We start from the raw sequence: 18,235 nt of genomic DNA, 5'->3' as shown, positions 1-18,235 counted from the left end.
TCCCTTGTTAATAAGTGTCCTCCTCAACTGAAAGCCCCAGCACAACTGATGCAGCACAACTGGCAATCTAGGTCAAAATGATTAAAACCCGGCTACCTAAAACTATTCTGTCGATCTGCTTGCCCTCAGTGCTGGGTACCCCTCAGCTCTCAGGTACCTGCACAACAGATACAATACCCCAGGTCCTTCAACCTTGCTTTCAGAGGTTTCCAAAACATGGCAGGATTGATGGAACAGGGTGGCTTCATTTGGATATGACATGGTAGCCACTTTTAAGTATGTAAAAGTCTGCAGAAGAGAAAGGGTTTATCTGTTCTCTGTATCCACTGGGCCTTAGACTGCTGCAAGGGAGGGTCAAGTTTGGCATGGGGAAATACTCTAAAAGGATAACAATGAACTGAACAGATTGCCTGGGGGTGGTGGAGAACCTCCATCACCATAGACCTTCCAGACCTGATTAGACTCTTTGCAAGGGATAGCTATACTTGGGGCAAGGATACTAAGGAACTGAGAAAGACAGTTGACCTGGCCTCTGGAGGTCATTTCTCACTCTGAGTAGGAGTTTAGCGTTAGTTTACTGCTTCAGGAAGATCAGGTCCATCCTGACAACTTCAGTAGTATAACACAGAGCTGAATGAAGAAAGGACTGAGCTCCCTTTTCCTCTCAGTGTTCGTGTCTCCGCTGAGGCAGATTGGAAGCTGGTCAACATAAAGGCACGCAGCTCTACTGGTAGCCATGCTATATTTGTTTCATTATTAAAATGAAGGCATCAGGCCTCACCTGCTACTTCTTGTGGCTATTCAACTTTACCTAACCAAACAGGAAACCTCTCCAGACATTGTGGGCATTCAAGTTTTGAAAGCTAAGTAACTGGAAAAAGAAAAAAGGAAGCCCACAAAAACTGCATAAGGCTTGTATTTAAGTGATAATTTAAGGAAAGCAGCACTGCGTTTGCCACAGAGAGCATTCATTTCTTCCAAACTATCACAGCAAATAGCAGAGATTAACTCGCTTACTTCAGAGAAAAATCACCATCAGGCTGCATCTTGAATGTTAAACTAATGGAGCTGTCTGAGGCAATGCACATTTTGAGTTGGAAGAAATAATACATAATATGGGATGCAATTTAAAGTGAGACCTTGAAAGATGTTGAGCAGGCTGTATCAGAGCATGGCATCAGCTGGAGCTGTATTTTATTCTGCTTAAAATGTCTGAGCACAAGAAACTAGAAGATCTGGGAACCAAGCTACCAAGACTGTCATCTGTCAGTCATCATCAAGTATAGCACAGATTATTGAACTAGACGATGAAAACACCAGCTGGCTGACAACTGTATAGACTATGCCTGTGGCTTCCCACCATGCTTGCTAAAGGGACATACTGGGAAAGGGCCCATACCAGAGAAAGCCCCTCCAGACAACTGGCCGGCAGGGGAGAGTGGAGTGGGGAGACTCAGCGACATCAAGGCTGGGGTAAGACAGAGGGACTGGCTGCGGTATGCTGTGCTAATTTCTGGAAAACATCTGCACAGTAGGTAAGAACAGCAATAAATTGCTCTTACAGATGTTCCTCACGCCCAGCTGCCAGAGCATGTAGCATAATCCCTACCCTATCCAAAAGACAGGAAAACGCTGACACATGGGTGAAGTAATTTACCTGCGGTTGAAAAGCAGGGTGGAGAAATACTCCATCTCCTGGGTCACAACCAGACTGTCCAGGGAAACTGTCTCTTCAAAGAACGAAAAGGGAGATAAGGAGGGCCGCACATCCAAGTTCTTTCATTATGTTGATTTTACAGCAGGAGAAAATCAAATTCCTGCAGTAAATATTGTTACTTTTTAATGCTTGCTCCAAATTAACTACTGTTCTCATTACTCACTTACTTCCTGTGCTAATCTCCTTATTTACCCATCTCTCTCTTACGTACACATGCACGTGCATAGACAAATTCATCCCCAGACGACTTCTCCCCCATCCTGCCAACAGCTCATCATATCAGCACAACAGCTCTGAAAGAGGAATTTTTTTTACTGTATTCTAAAATATGAAGCCAGTATTTTGACAGTGACAAATCATAATCATCAATTTGCAGGAACATTTTAATGAGAATGTGGGGGATAATACAGAATCATAGAATCACAGGTTGGAAAAGACCTCTAAGACCACAGAGTCCAACCATCCACCCAACACCACCATGCCTAACAAACCATATCCTGAAGTGCCACATCTACATATTTTTTGAACACCTCCAGGGATGGTGACTCAACCACTTCCCTGGGCAGCCTGTTCCAATGTCTGACCACTCTTTCAGTAAAGAAATTTTTCCTAAAATCTATTCTAAACCTCCCCTGACCCAACTTGAGGCCATTTCCTCTCGTCCTGTCGCTAGTTACCTGGGAGAAGAGACCAACACCTGCCTCATCACAACCTCCTTTCAGGTAGTTGTAGAGAGCAATAAGGTCCCCCCTCAGCCTCCTCTTCTCCAGACTAAACAGCCCCAGCTCCCTCAGCTGCTCCTCGTGAGACTTGTTCTATAGATGCTTCACCAGCCTCGTTGCCCTTCTCTGGACATGCTCCAGCACCTCAAAGTCCTTCTTGTAGTGAGGGGCCCAAAACTGAACACAGTACTCCAGGTGCAGCCTCACCAGTGCCGAGTACAGGGGCACGATCACCTCCCTGCTCCTGCTGGCCACACTATTCCTGACACAAGCCAGGATACCGTTGGCCTTCTTGGCCACCTGGGCACACTGCTGCCTCATGCTCAGCTGCCTGTCAACCAAGACCCCAAGATCCTTTTCCACCGGGCAGCTTTCCAGCCACTCCTCCCCAAGCTTGTAGCATTGCATGGGGCTGTTGTGACCCAAGTGCAGGACCTGGCATTTGGCTTTGTTGAACCTCATACAACTGGCCTTGGCCCATCGATCCAGTCTGTCCAGATCCCTTTGCAGAGCCTTCCTACCCTTGAGCAGATGGACACTCCCACCCAGCTTGGCGTCATCTGCAAACTTACTGAGGGAGCACTCAATCCCCTCACCCAGATCATTGATAAAGATGTTAAACAAGACCGGACCCAAAACTGACCCCTGGGAGACACCACTCATGACCGGCCGCCAGCTGGATTTAACTCCATTCACCACCACTCTCTGCGCTCGGCCACTCAGCCAGTTCTTTATCCAGCAAAGAGTACACCCATCCAAACCATGGGCAGCTAGTTTCTCCAGGAGGATGCTGTGGGGAACAGTGTCAATTGCCTTACTAAAGTCCAGGTAGACAACATCCACAGCCTTTCCCTCATGCTTCACTATTCTTCCATTCCAGTGGAAAACAGTTTTCCCTTCCCTTCCCTTCCCTTCCCTTCCCTTCCCTTCCCTTCCCTTCCCTTCCCTTCCCTTCCCTTCCCTTCCCTTCCCTTCCCTTCCCTTCCCTTCCCTTCCCTTCCCTTCCCTTCCCTTCCCTTCCCTTCCCTTCCCTGCCCTTCCCTGCCCTGCCCTGCCCTGCCCTCCCCTGCCCTCCCCTTCCCCTCTCCTCTCCTCTCCTCTCCTCTCCTCTCCTCTCCTCTCCTCTCCTCTCCTCTCCTCTCCTCTCCTCTCCTCTCCTCTCCTCTCTCCTCTCCTCTATTCCTTCCTTCCTTCCTTCCTTCCTTCCTTCCTTCCTTCCTTCCTTCCTTCCTTCCTTCCTTCCTTCCTTCCTTCCTTCCTTCCTTCCTTCCTTCCTTCCTTCCTTCCTTCCTTCCTTCCTTCCTTCCTTCCTTCCTCCCTTCCTCCCTTCGCTCCCCCCCCGTTTGGCTGCAGCTGATGATGCTCCCTATGCAGGCAGGATTAATATCTTTCATGAGATGCAGCCCCTTCAGTCTAGGAGTGTTTCATGACATGAAAAGATTTCTCTGTAATTTTTTTTTTTATTATTTTGATGTAAGCTGTTAAAATATGAGGAAAACACTGTCTGATCATTTAAAGATAAAATCCAGGCTGGGTCACGTAGCTCTGTTGCAAGGCTCAGTCTACTTTAAGTTGATGAGTTGAGGGAATATTGGAGGATTTTTATTCTCAGTAGTCGTGACAGGAGAATGAGGGAGGTGAGAGTGAAATCTCGATCGCTTCTGCACGGTTTTCTCTCCAGTTCTGCCGAAAGTGTCTCTTAGTTGTTCATCACTGCAGATCCAGTGCCTACAGGCTCGCTTTGCACTTGCTTTTATTACTGCCACTGCTTTTCTCAGAAATGTTGAATCACAAAAGTTATCTGGGAGAAGAAGTTATTTCTGATAAAGAACCCTTGATCCTGGTTGCTGTCACCATGCTCCACACTAGCACACGTGCAGGAGATGAACACAGCCACTGCGTCCTCCAGGCCTCTCTCCCAGGAACTGAGACACGAAACCCACTTTAATTTTGCTCCGTACCTTCAGAGCAAGCGTCTCTCCCGGAGAAGCAGAGGCTGTCGCTGGCTGCGCCCAGGGGTGCCCGGTACGCCTGGCACCTGAGAGCAGCTCAAACCATCTTGCTTTCAGCTGCGACCAGCGCAGGGTTTGCCTGTCTCCGGCGGCACAGCCGCAGCCCCACAGCCCTCTGCCCTCCCCTGCTCCTGTCTGCGGAGGGAGACGGGGACGCTTCCCATGGGAGCCGGGAGGGTGCGGCACGCAGGTGTGCAGGAGAGCCAGGGGCTGCGCAGACAGCACGGGGACTGCGGGGGGGCAGCTGTCGGGGGCAAACACTTGTCTGCAGAGCCTCCGCCAGCGTGTCGTGCTGCCCGGGCACCGCCTGCCCAGCCCAAAGCCTTTCCCAGCTGCCTGCTGCTCTGCAAAGGTGCCCTGCAGACCCGGGGGGGCTCTGAGCCTGCAGGGACCCTTCCCCAAAGTCCCTCTTGCCTCCGACGCTGGTCCCAGCGGGGCAGCCTCGGGCCAGCGGGGAGCCTGACCCACACGGCGGGCGGGGGGGGGCTCTGCGGGCCGGAGAGGGCAGGACCCCCCTGAGCACAGCCCCCCCCCGCTGCTCCCCAGGGCCCGGGCTGCGCTCGGGGGGAGCCGGAGGGACCGAGGGGACGGGGACGGGGACAGGGACGGGACACGGGCAGGGCAGGGCGAGCGACCGGACAGGGACGGAGTCGGGGGAGGGAGAGGACCGGAGAGCGGGACTGGGGAGGGAGACAGAGGACAAGGGCTGAAAAGCGCAGAGAGGGGGACAGAGACGGGGCAGGGACAGAGAGACTGGGGACAGGGACAAGGCCGAACCGGGCGGGACAGGAAAAGAGCAGGAGGGGAGAGGGAGGGGAGGGCGGACGCCGGGCTGTGCTGCGGCTCGGCTGCCGGGGGGGGTCTCGGCACGGCCGGGGGCGCCTCCGCCGGCGCCAGCCACGCCGGTACCGGGCGCACCCCGCCGCGCCGGGGACACGGGGCCGGCCGGGCGGCGGCCCGCAGCCCCCCGCCGCGGGGACGACCCCCCAGGGCCGTCAGCTCCGCGCACACCGCGGCCTGGGGAGCCCCTGGGGCTGCCGGCGGGGGGCGCTGGGGCTGCCGGGGCACCCCCGCCGCCGCCCAGCCAGCTCCCCGCTGCCTGGGCTCCCCCGGGCTGCCCCGGCGACGCCGGCTGAGCCCTGGGGCCTCCGGGGGCGGCGGAACGGCGGGAGCCGCGGCTGCGGGTGCGGGGCGGCCCCGGCTCGGTAGCCCGGCGCCTCAGGTTGCGCCCGCAGAGCGCTGGACCGGCTATTTTGTGCGTTTCCCAATTCCGCGCGGAGCAGGGCAGCGGCCACGGAGGTAATCTGCAGATCCGTGGCTTTCAGGGATGAATTAGAGCATTGGATTTGATCCGTATTGCAGTGGATTAGAGCAACCTCTCCCCCCTCCCCTTCTCCTCCCCCCCCCCCCCCCCCCAAACCGCTCCCCCCTCCTCCAGCACCACCTTTTTTCCTCTCATGCAGTACCAAAACTGACCCTGCCTGGCAGAGGGACTCTGCTGGGCGAGCGGCGCGGTGCCCGCCTCGCCGGCACACCGCGGGAGCCGGCTCTCCCCTCCAGCCTCCGCAGCCCCCCGGGCACCGCTGCCGCCGGGCCCCGGGGGCGGGCGCCGGGGCCGGGGTGCCTCCGCCGGGCGCCGGGAAGCGATCGCTGCCCGCGGGCTGTCCCTGTGCCCCGGAGCGGGGTGGGGGGGAGCGGCCCCCGGAGGGCATTTCCCGAGGCGGCGGGGCCGGGACCCGGCGGGAAATGGAAGGATGAAGCGCGCAGCCGGAGCGGTGATGTTCCTTCTCTCCTTGCTTTCCCCCTGCAGGAACGTAATCCGCAATGCTAGTTCTCAGGTTGCTCAATGTTGTCGCTCCAGCCTACTTCTTGTGCATCTCCCTAGTGACCTTCGTCCTCCAGATCTTTCTCTTCATCCCCAGCATGTTCAGAGACCTTTCCACCACCCCACTTCTCTCTCCTGCTCTGCTGCATGGGGCCCTCTTCCTCTTCCTCTCAGCTAACGCCCTGGGCAACTACGTCCTTGTGATCCAGAACTCCCCCGAGGACTTGGGCAAGGGCTTAAACTTGGGCGCAGGAGCCGAAGTGGTGGCGGACTGGCACTGGCTGGACGGAAGCAGGTCCCCTGGCTCAGCCTTGCCCAGCACTCACTTCTGTAGACTGTGTGCCAGAGTCACCCAGAGGCATGACCACCACTGTTTCTTCACAGGGAACTGCATCGGGAGCAGGAACATGCGAAACTTCATCATGTTCTGCCTCTACACCTCCCTGGCTTGCCTCGACTCCCTGGTGGCAGGCATGGCTTACATTTCTGCTGCACTCTCCATGTCCTTTGCAAACCCGCTGGCCTTCCTCACTCTTCTGCCTCACTCCATCAGCCAGTTCTTCTCAGGTAAGGATTCCTTCCTCAGAGATTAGGAGCGTGTTCTTCCTCCAGAGCTCCCGGGGTTGGGGGCATGCGATCTTCCTCAGTTAGCTGCATGTGGGGAGCGGTGGCGGAGAAACAGGCAAGAGGGAGAACTGGCTGTGTTCGACCAAGCCCTCTGTGGAGGCTACAGACAGCCTGGGACCCAGTCCAGGTTACAGCCACAGCCCTGCTCCTGATGCATCAGGCTGTGGAAAAAGCCCCAGCTTGCTGGTGATAGAATAGGGCTATCTGTCGTGCAGGGAGTGTGTTGCAATTAGACGGAGGAGAGGGCTTTCGCTCATTGTCCTGCAGGTGAGGGGAATCTTTTGCCTATCCTACAGGCAGACGTGGGGGGTCCGTAGGTTTCTGTATCCTACACATCTGCAGGTTCCCCATATCCCAGCGGAGATATTCTCATTCTCTTCATCCAGGTCCACTCACCCTTTCCGCTGTCACCCGCCTCCTGCCCCCTGGCAGCACAAACCTGCTGAGCTCCTGCCATCCTTTTAGCACAGGAGAACTGGGGTTCAGGCAGCAGAAACCAAGAGAGGAGTTAATGTGACAAGATTAGCCACCTCTCTTGCAACTCCGGTCTGGGACACAGCTCTATAGAGAACCAGAGGAAATTCTCTGTGCCTGCTATTTGCAAGAGCTCCACACCAAAAGCAAATATCTCTTTCTCCTTATCCCCATCCTTTATCCTTTCTTCTGCTTCTCCCCCTTCCCCCCTCTCCCTGCATTTCTGTAAATCTCCACAATCTTTCCCCTTCCCTCTCCTGATGCTGCTCCTGTAACTCTTCCTGTGCTCTTCCAGCCTTGCCTCTTTACCTTTCAACATGCCCTCAAACCCTCCAACCTCAACCCTTTCTCTGCACAAACCCAAAAGCTAGATAAAACCTGGTCTCAGAGAAAGGACTGTGCAGACAGCCTAGAATGTTACTCTGCCCTGAGAGTGGCTGCAGAAAAAAGCCATTTGCCCCCGTATGCAGCTCATGGCTCACACACTTAGATCAGTTTTCATTAGACTGAAATAGGTATCCCATATATTTTAGCTTTGCAGATTCAGCTGAGCTTAGTAAGAAGGGCTCAGAGTCTGTTTTGGCTCGCGCACCGTCACCAGAAGTGTTGATTATGATCTGAGCGTGGAGTCTCCGCTGCTGGGGATACAGAAGCCAGAGAGGCCCCAGCTTGCTTTTCGTATTCCAGGCTGGGTTTGCAGGGTTGCCATCTGAAAACAAACAAATATCTCTCTACTTGGCAAATTAGCAGATTTGTCATGGTAATCACTGAGAGACAATAAACATGAAATCCTGCCATGACATTTTTATGGAGTCATTTTTCCGAGTAGAAGAATTTTTGTAAGTAATGTTGCATGAGCTTCACTAGCATTAAAAACATTGGGAACGGTTTTCCCCCGTGCCTAAGCTCTGCTCAGCACAGCAGCCTGGGAGGGGGAGCAGGGATGTGGGAGATTATCAAGGAATTAGTTCTCTCTCTCTGGCTCTGTGGGCTCATCTGCACCGAGCTGGGTCCTGGCATATGTTTGAAGAGCCGCTGAAGTGCCCCAGCTCTGGTGCCAGCAACTGCAGTGCCAAAGACAGCATCTGGGCAGCGTTTGAGTGGGACAGAACAGGGCTGGGTGCAGGGCTGGGAGCTGGGAGCCAGAACACCCTCGAGAGGAAGCGGCTCCAAGCAGCTCCCACCGAACCTCTAGCTCGGCTCCGGGGAGAGCTGCTCCCTCACACAGCAATACAGGGGAGCATTGCTTGCTGAGGAGGAAGGGCCTACTGGGTTTCTACCTGCACATTTAACCTCCAATTCAGGAAAGAAAAACACAGCCTGGGATAGTTACCTGGAAGGGTTGTCCACCCAGTATTTTTCAGCTAAGGTAACTTATTTCTTAAGGTTTGTTGTAGGATCCAAACAGAGCATTGCCATAGCAGAGGAAAAAAATTAACCTTTCTTCTTCTCCAGCACACCCTCTGCACTGGAGGAGGAGTAAAGGAGGATGAAGGGTGAATCTGCCGGTCTTGTGTCAACTGAGTGTTCCTTGCTTTCATGCTGGGAAAATTTTCAGTTGGCTCATTCTGCCCAGACTGTTCTCGGGCATGGATTTCAGAACCTGACCCAGAGTCTATAATTTCAGCCTGTGATTCAGCTTTTCTGGCATAGATAAAGTATGGCAATAAGCTTGAGATCACACCAGGTCAGTTAGAGCGAAAGCGAATCCGAGACTAAAATGGGCTGTGGTGATGAGGCACAAAGGGGCAGCACCTTTGTAAACACAGGTTGGATTGGATACACAAAAGAAATTATAGAAAATGCTTTATGTAGGTAACCTGCAGAAAAGGTTAAAAAAATCATGTATCTGAAAAGCACGGCTCAGAGATGCTTAATATTTGGAAGGGGAAACAAGGGTAATTACTTTCTTGATGTTGAATTTCAGCAGCTTATAGAAATAAAGCTTACAGCTGCCTTGCAAAGCCTTTAAAGAAAATAGCTGTATTTCTCCACATCCCATCTGAATATCGGCTGTAGGGAAGAACAAATGTCTGCCACACTCTGGTCCAGTGAAAGAGGGGCAGAGAAGCCCATGTTTGGCTCTGGGCTTCCTACCTGATAGATTAAGTTCTTCTGACAGAATCGGTATGAAGATTTGTCGTCATCCTAAGGCGCTTGTTCTTCCCTTGCTGTACTGCATGTGAAGCCCCACTAAGCTGAATGGGATTTAATGAGAAAGGAAAGATGACATTGCATTTAGAAAGAAAACTGAGTGACTCCTGTGCCTTTTTTCATGCAATGAAAATCTCTGAGAGCTCGAGGCTGTAGTCAGTGTCCTGACAAATCATCCTCAGAGGGGCCTGCTGGCTGAGCCCAAAGCTTGACGTGATCAGCACGGGTCAGCCCTGATCTCTCACTTACAGCACTGCCGGGTGGAGAAGCTGGGATTCACAGCACTGCAAAACCAGATGGCACCATCTAATCTGGCCTTCTGTATAAGAGAAGCAAGAGGTGCTTATCCAGCCATCCTTGCACTGAACTTACAACCTGAAGCAGCCACGTACTTGTTTGAGGCAGCACACCTCTGTGGTCAGACTCCGGCAGGACTGCGATTGCTCTTGTAGGGCCTTAGAGCGACCACAGCGTTCACCTGCCTGGGTCCATCTGCCTCGTGGTCTTCCAGGGGGACGGGAGCATGCGAGAGATTTTTCATTTTTAAACCTCGCAGGAAGCAGTGAGCGGATATCGGCTATTTATACCAGTACTGACACGCATTCAGTTTTCTTTGTGTTCCTGTGTGTAAATACAGGTGTTTAATAATACACAGATATACATAAAATATGTGTGTACGCACTCATATGCACACACAGAGAGTATTATTTTAATGGGTTTACGTCTGCCTACGCACTGAAAGGTCACTCAGTGATACCTATTATGCTAATATTTTCCAGAAGGAGTTCTAAAATCATTGTAGAGGAAAGGGCCCACAGAATATTTTTATTTAAATATATTCAGCATATACTACAAAAACTGTTGAATTGGGAGCTTGAGACCTACAAAGTGTTTTGAGTATTCTAGCTGCAGCTTTAAAAAAGGAATTTGGATTGTATTTTGGGAAGTTTTCTGTTTCTTTTTCTTGCATTCATATGAAAACTGCCTCTGCCTAATGGTAGTAAAGTCATTACTGATTTATTTTGCTTTTTTAACATATTTTTATATACATATATATATAATGATGAGAGAGAAATCCCAAATCTTTGTGCCTAGTATTAATGCATACAGTGAGGCTTCTGGAAGCATCTGCCTGCTGTAGGACCCACATCTCTTTTCAAACAGAACCTGGAAATCTTAGATTCACTGTGATAAATAGGTAGATCCTTAAATAAACTAACCATTCTTCAAAACTGTGCTGGAGTCTTACAGATACGTTTCGCTTCTGGCTGAATTTGCCCCTGTAATCTAGGTCCTCATATTAACAAAGCAGAGGGAGAATTGTACGGAGACCATTTTCATTTTAGTATTTCCCCAGTGGGATCTGTTGCATCAGAGGCTACAAAGGAAATGATGCCCTGCTCCTAACTCCCCACTGGTGGCCAGAGAATACAGGCAGCTCGTCGGTTCTCGGGGCTGTTACGCTGGCATGTGAGGTGTGTCTAACCTCTTTCTTTTACTGTCCTTCCTCCCCTCAACTCTTGGTCTGCAGGAGCTCTCCTTAGCTCTGAGATGTTTGTCATCCTCATGCTCTACCTCTGGCTTGGGATCGGACTGGCCTGCGCTGGCTTCTGCTGCCACCAGATGCTGCTGATCCTGCGTGGGCAGACGCGGTACCAGGTGCGGAAAGGGATGGTGGTAAGAGCCCGGCCCTGGAGGGAGAACCTGCGAGAGGTCTTTGGCAAGAGGTGGCTGCTAGGACTTCTCATCCCCGTGCTGAACGTGGGAAGTGACTACCGTAGGCAGAAAGAGAAATAAAATCCCCAGGCGTGTGCGTGCATCCCTTGCACACAACACCTCCCTTGTTCTCTCCTTCTGTCTCCTGGATCACTAAAGAGCTGGGCTACTCCATCGCTCGGGATTGCAGCCTCTGTGGGAGGAAAGGACTGGCTATCAAACGGAATAAATTTAGCATATTAACAAGGAGATCACAAACCATGTAGATGAAGAGATACTGCTGCTTAGGAGTCACATCACTGCACCTGCATACGTGGCAACCATCTTTGAACTAGCAGAAAAATTAGTCAGACCCTCCTGTGGCTTTCTGCCTGACTCCCCCAGCCCCATTAGCTGCCCTACATCGTCCCTAACGAACCGCAGCAGGAGCTTTCAGAGAGCCTGGGCTGTTGTGCTAGACTGCAAAAATGGTGTCTGTTCCTTGGGAGGGTTTTGCAGGGTGCCTTTTTGGCTCTTGTGTACTTGAGGTAACTTCACACTACTGAGAAGCCTTTAACAACAGAACTGCAATGCAATCAGGCCACCCTAGGAGCAGGCTATGCACGTAGCTAATGCAGCAGGTAAACCTTCTCTCCACAGGCTAGAAAATCAGGAAGAAAACAAAGAGAAATCCAGAATTTCTCATTTCTGTTCTTGATCTGCTCCCTGTGGAAGGATATGTCAGGGCTGTAGCTCTGCTACTTATTTTTAGAAGTCCTTTGCCCAATGACACCATCGGGGCAAAGCTGCCTTTCTGACAGGAAGCAGCAAGCAGATAAATCATGATCAGACGGAGGTGTAAGGAGAGGAAACCGCAGAGGTGAATGAAAAGGCTGCCTTTGAGAAACTGTGTGATGAGGCAGGCTACACGTGCCAGAGAGAGAGAGAGAGGGAAGTGTGGACACACAGCGAGCTGTCAGGAGGGTGCCAAGAGCCCTGCTGATGTGTCTGAGCCCTGATGCATCACCCTCTCGCAGAGGGCACCTGCACCATTAGTGCTGTGAAGGGTTCAAAATCCCAGAAGGCAGGGAGGTTTTCCAGCTGGTCAGGATGCTTTGCTTTGCACTAAAGCAAACAAAAGTGTTTACCTCGGACGTCCCTGCCACACCGTATTTATAGGCTCTCCAGGGCAATTCCCTCTTGCATTGCTGCAGAGGGGTAAATTCATCCATGTTATAACTCCATTAAGGAGGTTAATGGAATTACTACAGGGATTAATCAGCCTAATGTGTCAGTTGTTTTCTAGCTGCAGCAACAGCCCATGAGATCAGTGCTGAGATCCTGTGCTAACAGGTGTCTTCAGAAAGGATACCATGACACCTCTACCAGGATCATAGTGCTGGATTCCCCAGCAACTGCAACAAGCTGCCTCCGTTTTAGCAAACTGCATCAGCTAATGCAGGCTGGTAGGAATCCATTTCTTCTCTTTAATAGGCTGGGGAGTATGCTGACAAGCTGTGAAAAATGTCATTTCTTCTTCAGAAATGCTCTCGGTGCATCCCAGGTAGGGGAATGCACCTGCTTTCATCCTTGCGTTTCATCCTTGAGCCAGAACAGAGGCACTCATTCCTCCAGGCTTTGTAACCGTCCTTCACTGCTTCACACTTGTATACACGTTTGGATCAATAACAAACAAGTCTATTGTGATGAGAAGAGTAACCATGAAAACATACTGAAAGCACCCTTAGCTGGATAATTAAAGCACGTAGGATATATCTCCTTTCAGACTGGGTGTGTTCACATGAACACACCGCTGTTTCCATGTGTCACACGCTGTATTTTCACTAACAGTGAACAATAAAAAGTGTTCTGATTTTTCACATGAGCTGTATTGTGCTTTTTGACAGTTCATTAGCTGAGTCTGTACATTGGTTACAGCATACGTATTGGACATGTTGAAGGAAAAAGTTAGGTTTTGTTTATTGGCTTTGCCAATAATTCATCATATTATTTTGGACAAGTCCTTTCACCCTTCCTACTTTAATGTAATGAGCAATCTAAAAATGCATCTAATAACCAACTTGTAGACCCATTCTAATTTCTATTTATAAAATACACTGTCAACCCGAACTGAAAGCTACAGGAAAATTAAGCTATCATCATCACCCACAAACAGCATCCTGACGTAAATTATTCCTTACTGGTACAATGGCACTGTGGTGAGCAGACAGTCACCTTGTCGCTGGACCCAGAGCCAGCACCTCGTGCCATACACCTCGCCTTGGAAGGATTCCCAGGATTATTCTTATTCCACAGACTGGCTGATCCAACTTCTTTTTCATACATTTCTGAAGGCAACAGGCTCCCAATGTTTCAGCCAGCAGCTTCCTCACATCAGCAGAAATTATGGTTTGACAGCCTCTCCCTCTGCTTTTGGCATTTGATTGACGCTGCGGTCTCAGGCAGCTCATGGCAGTCGGTGCCTGGTGCCACGCTGCCTCAGGCTGCAAGCTCTTTGGGGCTGCATGCTGAGAAGGGCACAACCAGCTCAGAGTTTTGGTGGGCCGCTCTGTGTGGACAGCCCCCACGCAGCACAACAGGGCTAGCTGTCCGTGAAGCCTGCTGCCTTTTCACACCAGGGCTGGATCGCGCCTGGCCTCTGTGCCAGGGTCACAGCTGTCTGCTCTCACCGTGAAGTCTCGGTCCTTGCTGAAGCACAGAGAGATCCCAGTTTGCATAACTGCAGCACAGCTCCCCACAATTCTTTCTGTCAGACACCTGTGTTCCTGGCTGTAAATTGCTGCAGCGCCATTTTATGCAGCTAAACAGTTCCTTTGCAGCAAACTGCCGGATTCCAGCAGTGGTGGGGGGACTTTGGGGTGGATACAGCCTTTACAGTTACGATCCTCTGGGAATGAAAAGAGCTATAAAAATGTAACATTAGACTGACCCTATATACTGGCTTATTTCTTTGCTCATTCCCAATGTGTGGACTTTTTGCTGAAGCGCAGAGATTTGGGTTGGAGTAGTGGGTCTGCAGGGACAGATGAGAGTAGCTCTTTAGTTATCCAGCTGCCCTGACACCCCTTCCTTGTCATACCTGTGCATTCACTTACAGAAATCCTTGGCAAGAAAATGTAACAGGGCTCAACAACTGTGAACAGAACCTTTGCTCTTAGCTATGATTTCGTAAATGAAGGCTGAGCTCAATGGTAGTGTCACAAATTCTAAACCTGTTTAGAATTTGTCTTTAAACCTGGCTCTAAAGTTTTATAAGGATATATAATAAAAGCTTCACATTTTCTGTGCTTAGAGAGCTATTACTTATTATTTGCACTTTATTAAATAGCAGCTGCAATAGCAAAGATATTTTGGAACATGATTTCTTGTGACAATGTCTAAATACAACAGTTTTAAAAATGAAACACTTTTGGCTTTTCTGGCTTTGGAAAATCAGAGGAGCAAAATTTCTTCTCTGATAATGCTAGTGGCTGAAGTAAAAGCTCCCTGTTGCAGAAGAACTTGCACAGAAACTATAGACTTTCGCTTAGTGGCTTGTCTATTTTAACTGTGGCTAACTGAAAAAAATGGTGCCACCGCTAAGGTCTCGGAGGCTTTGCAATGAGTGTATAGAGCAAATTAGAGAATGCAACTGTGAAGTAAATGGGAACCAGTCTGTTCTTATGTATAGTAAGAATCTCATACAAAATAAGAAGTAGGTGGTTTTCCCCTTCATGCTACGCTACTGGGCAGCCCTCAAGGCCTGCATGCAAAGGGTCTTTGTTGAATACCCTCAGAGGATACAGAGTTAAAATATGAAGAATCTCAAGCAATAGGGCACAGGGAATGTATGAGAAAAGATGATGTGAAATAGCATTTATCTTGTTTAAGAAATAGGCAACTCAAGGGAGATGATCACAGTCTAAAAATACTTGCAAAGAGACAGAATAAATGAATGAGGAGACTCATTAACTGTAAAGAGGCAGCTGGAGAAGGACGGGCAGTTCTGGACTGAAAGAAAGAAAAGCCGAGGTCAGAGCTCAGGGCATCTATCTTTAACACAGTCAGAAGAGAGTAATCAGAGAAAGTGGCCCCAGCGTGAGCAGAAATTATTTGATATTTGTTGGGATCATGCACTGAGAGCCATCAGGCGGTAGGAGGTATGACAACAGAATTCAAGTTATCTTCATTGATTGTTGACTGAATGGACATAAAGGAAGCCCAGAGTGAGGAAACTCATTGCTAATCGCTTTCTGCACAAAAAAACCTCAAAGCCCCAGCAGAGCCAGAAGGGTTTTTATCTCTTGAACAGCAAATCATGTTACAAGCAGGAGGTGCATGGATAGACGTCATAAGTGGCAACGGCAGAGTCTATAAAGTTCTCCTCAAGTTATTTAAAGACAAGCCAGAACTATCATGCTTGGAGTAAAGAAATGACCTACTTGTTCAATATAAATAAATAAAGGAAAAAGAAATTGTAAAGCATATGTAGAATCTCTGTGCCCTGCTAGATATTTAAATCAATGGAAATACAATGTCAGACAACTTATATTAACAAACAGTAAGATGTTCTCTAATAACTACATGTCCACATGTGGGTTCTCTGCTTTTCCAGCTCATTTTCAGAAAGCCAGGGGAATAAAGAGACCTTGGAGATTACACAAAAAAGTCAGCAAATATAGACCAATTAGTGGTTCCGTCCTCTTATGGAGCCGTCCAGCCAGCAGCCTAGTCTTCATTACACCAAAGAGGTTTTAGCATTGGTTATCCTACTCAATCTAGCTGGCAAGTGATGTCAGAGCTCAGGCAGGCCTGTCCCATGTCCCTTAAGACTTCTGGAGCCAGCATCTTCTAGTCTCCCCTGAAGTTTACAAATAAAAAATGCAAGTTCTCAAGTACCAGTGTCATACACTGTTTGCACAGTGCCTCATTTAACATGTTGGCAGACACCTTAATAGTAGTTCCAGAACTGCTATCGATTAAAAATAAATGGAGCATGTTGATCAGTTTACTCAGAAGAGGCAAAGTGGTGGATGGCAATAGCAAGTTCCGCATGTGAAAGAGAAGGCTCACCTTGTGATCAACAGGGATGGGAAAGTTTCATATGTCTGCTACCAATTTTCTAAACGCTGCTGTTAATCTACCTTGATCTTGAACAGTTATCAACTTGGGCTTCCTGTGATTACAGTATATCCACCAGCTTAGCAGAATGCACAGCTTATGGCATGTATTTCAGTTGTTTTTCTCAGTCTGTCTTTACCACCAGTCATTCCCAGGTTCATGTTCTTATCATGCCTGACTGGAAAATTTCCATTAGATGTCAGGTCAGTATTTAGCTGCTTATGTTGGATAAGAAGAGATGAAGAGATGAACCTGTGTATCATCAGACTGCTGAAAATACCATAGATTGGTTTGTCATCATTATACCCTTAAGAATCCTATATATTCACTGGGCAATGGGGTTAACATGGTGGACCCACATGAGAGTGCCCTAGGAGCTAACAAGCAACTGCTGAATTCAGCCTTGTCAGAGAGGCTGTTATCAAGGAATGTTGTTGTCATGCAGAACTGCTTAAGACCACAGATCACCTTTATGGTCAGTGACAGAAAAACAAGAAATAGATCCAGCATCATCAGCCGGGACTCCTAACAGTTTATGATTGCTGGGAGGAAATTGTTGACCAGTACAACATAAGCAACCTTTGTAGGTCTAAACATGAACTGTCCAAGCCAAACAGGTCCACAAAGTCCAGATGCTATGAAAGCTGCTTTCAGAAAAACTTCAAAACAGCATTACCTAAAGGATAAAGTGTTTCACTAGATGAGAACTTCCAAGCACCCAATGCTAAGATCAGTGTTTTGAGCAATGGAAGTTCCTTCAAGACTTGGAGAACCTGTCCCCTGACTGACAACTTTTAAATATCAGTTCTTTATTAATCTCCACCGAGTTTGATATCTGTCACTAGATGTTCTCCCAAAACATCCAGTGCTAAATTAGAGTGGTTTATACAGTACTGAAGACCACCACAGGTCCTCCAAGTAGCATGTATTGGTAATATGATTTACTTCTTCCGGGAACACCTGTAACACTCTGTGAAATGGATTTGTCTGAGAAAACGTTGATTAATCAAACAGTTTATTACACTAAACAAAACTTGACTGAGATTTTGGAAGTGCTATTGTCAAGGCAAAGACTTTTTCCTTTTCAGGTCAGAGTATAGGGTATAAAAAAATCTTTTGGACTCATCTAGCCACGCCTCTAAACAAGTATGCACTAGACTGTAATTTTATGAGTGCTCTGGCTGTGTTCCCTTATACTTCCATCGTCACTAACCATCCAAGAAAATAAGCCAGTCTGTGAATATGAAGCCATGAGAGAAGCCACAAGGAAATAAAAGGACTGGCTGCAGAAAGCAAAAGGTGGCAACAAAGTTCTACTAAGCTATCAGCAATATAGTTCACGGAGATCTAAAATCTCTTTTAAAGGCTCTGGAAACAAAGCTCAAAAAAACTCATAATATTTTTCATGCCAGAAGGAAAGATGACATTTCAAATCAAACTGTAAGACTCAGTTCCTGGCTCCCAGAACTGGAGTGTTTTCCAGGTGTATGAATTACACTCACCGCCACCTCAGATCACTCCATTGCCTCATGGCAGTCAGGTGTTTCAGAAATGTGTCTATAGAATCAATGTGGCTGGCAGGAACAGTCAGCCTGGGCAGAGCCAATGTCCTGCAGCAAGAGATGCCATCAGCTCAGAAGGAATTGTTACCATCCAGGCTGTTAACAGCACAGTAAAAGCCCTTAGCTCTGGCAAGGTTCTTTCATGTATTACAGAAACTTTCTGTGAGGTCCAGGTTTGGGGTAGAAGAAATTCTGTAGTCAGGCTGGAGGCAGACACCACATCTCTCCCCTCCCCTTGACAATCTCTTTTTGGCTTTGTGTACTGACTACTCCTTATGAACTAATTTGGCCAAAACTTGTCCAGCTTCATCCAACCAGCTATTAGC

The 18,235-nt window shown here is 49.0% G+C and overlaps 1 protein-coding gene across 2 annotated transcripts; it reads left to right on the top strand.

The window, feature by feature from the left end:
• Positions 1 to 5,606: 5,606 nt before the first annotated feature.
• Positions 5,607 to 13,106, top strand: ZDHHC22 (zDHHC palmitoyltransferase 22). 2 transcript variants are annotated; one of them, XM_075427217.1, is made up of 3 exons: positions 5,607 to 5,750; positions 6,262 to 6,843; positions 11,063 to 13,106. In XM_075427217.1, exons 2-3 carry the CDS (start codon positions 6,276 to 6,278, stop codon positions 11,326 to 11,328), a joined length of 834 nt encoding a protein of 277 aa, XP_075283332.1. In that variant the 5' UTR covers positions 5,607 to 5,750; positions 6,262 to 6,275; the 3' UTR covers positions 11,329 to 13,106. The 2 variants fall into 2 exon arrangements, with proteins under 2 accessions (XP_075283332.1, XP_075283331.1); XM_075427216.1 differs by lacking the exon at positions 5,607 to 5,750 and having other exon boundaries at positions 6,047 to 6,843.
• Positions 13,107 to 18,235: the final 5,129 nt, after the last annotated feature.

The sequence above is a fragment of the Opisthocomus hoazin genome, chromosome 7, assembly GCF_030867145.1.
Source record: "Opisthocomus hoazin isolate bOpiHoa1 chromosome 7, bOpiHoa1.hap1, whole genome shotgun sequence".
NCBI lineage: Eukaryota > Metazoa > Chordata > Aves > Opisthocomiformes > Opisthocomidae > Opisthocomus > Opisthocomus hoazin.
The sequence above is the reverse complement of the archived record's forward strand: the minus strand, read 5'-3'. Positions and strand labels throughout refer to the sequence as shown.

Coding starts and splice junctions, on each gene's coding strand:
- ZDHHC22 (XM_075427217.1), top strand. CDS start 6,276: ATGCTAGTTCTCAGGTTGCTCAATGTTGTCGCTCCAGCCTACTTCTTG. Junction 6,844..11,062: donor CATCAGCCAGTTCTTCTCAG/GTAAGGATTCCT, acceptor CTTGGTCTGCAG/GAGCTCTCCTTAGCTCTGAG.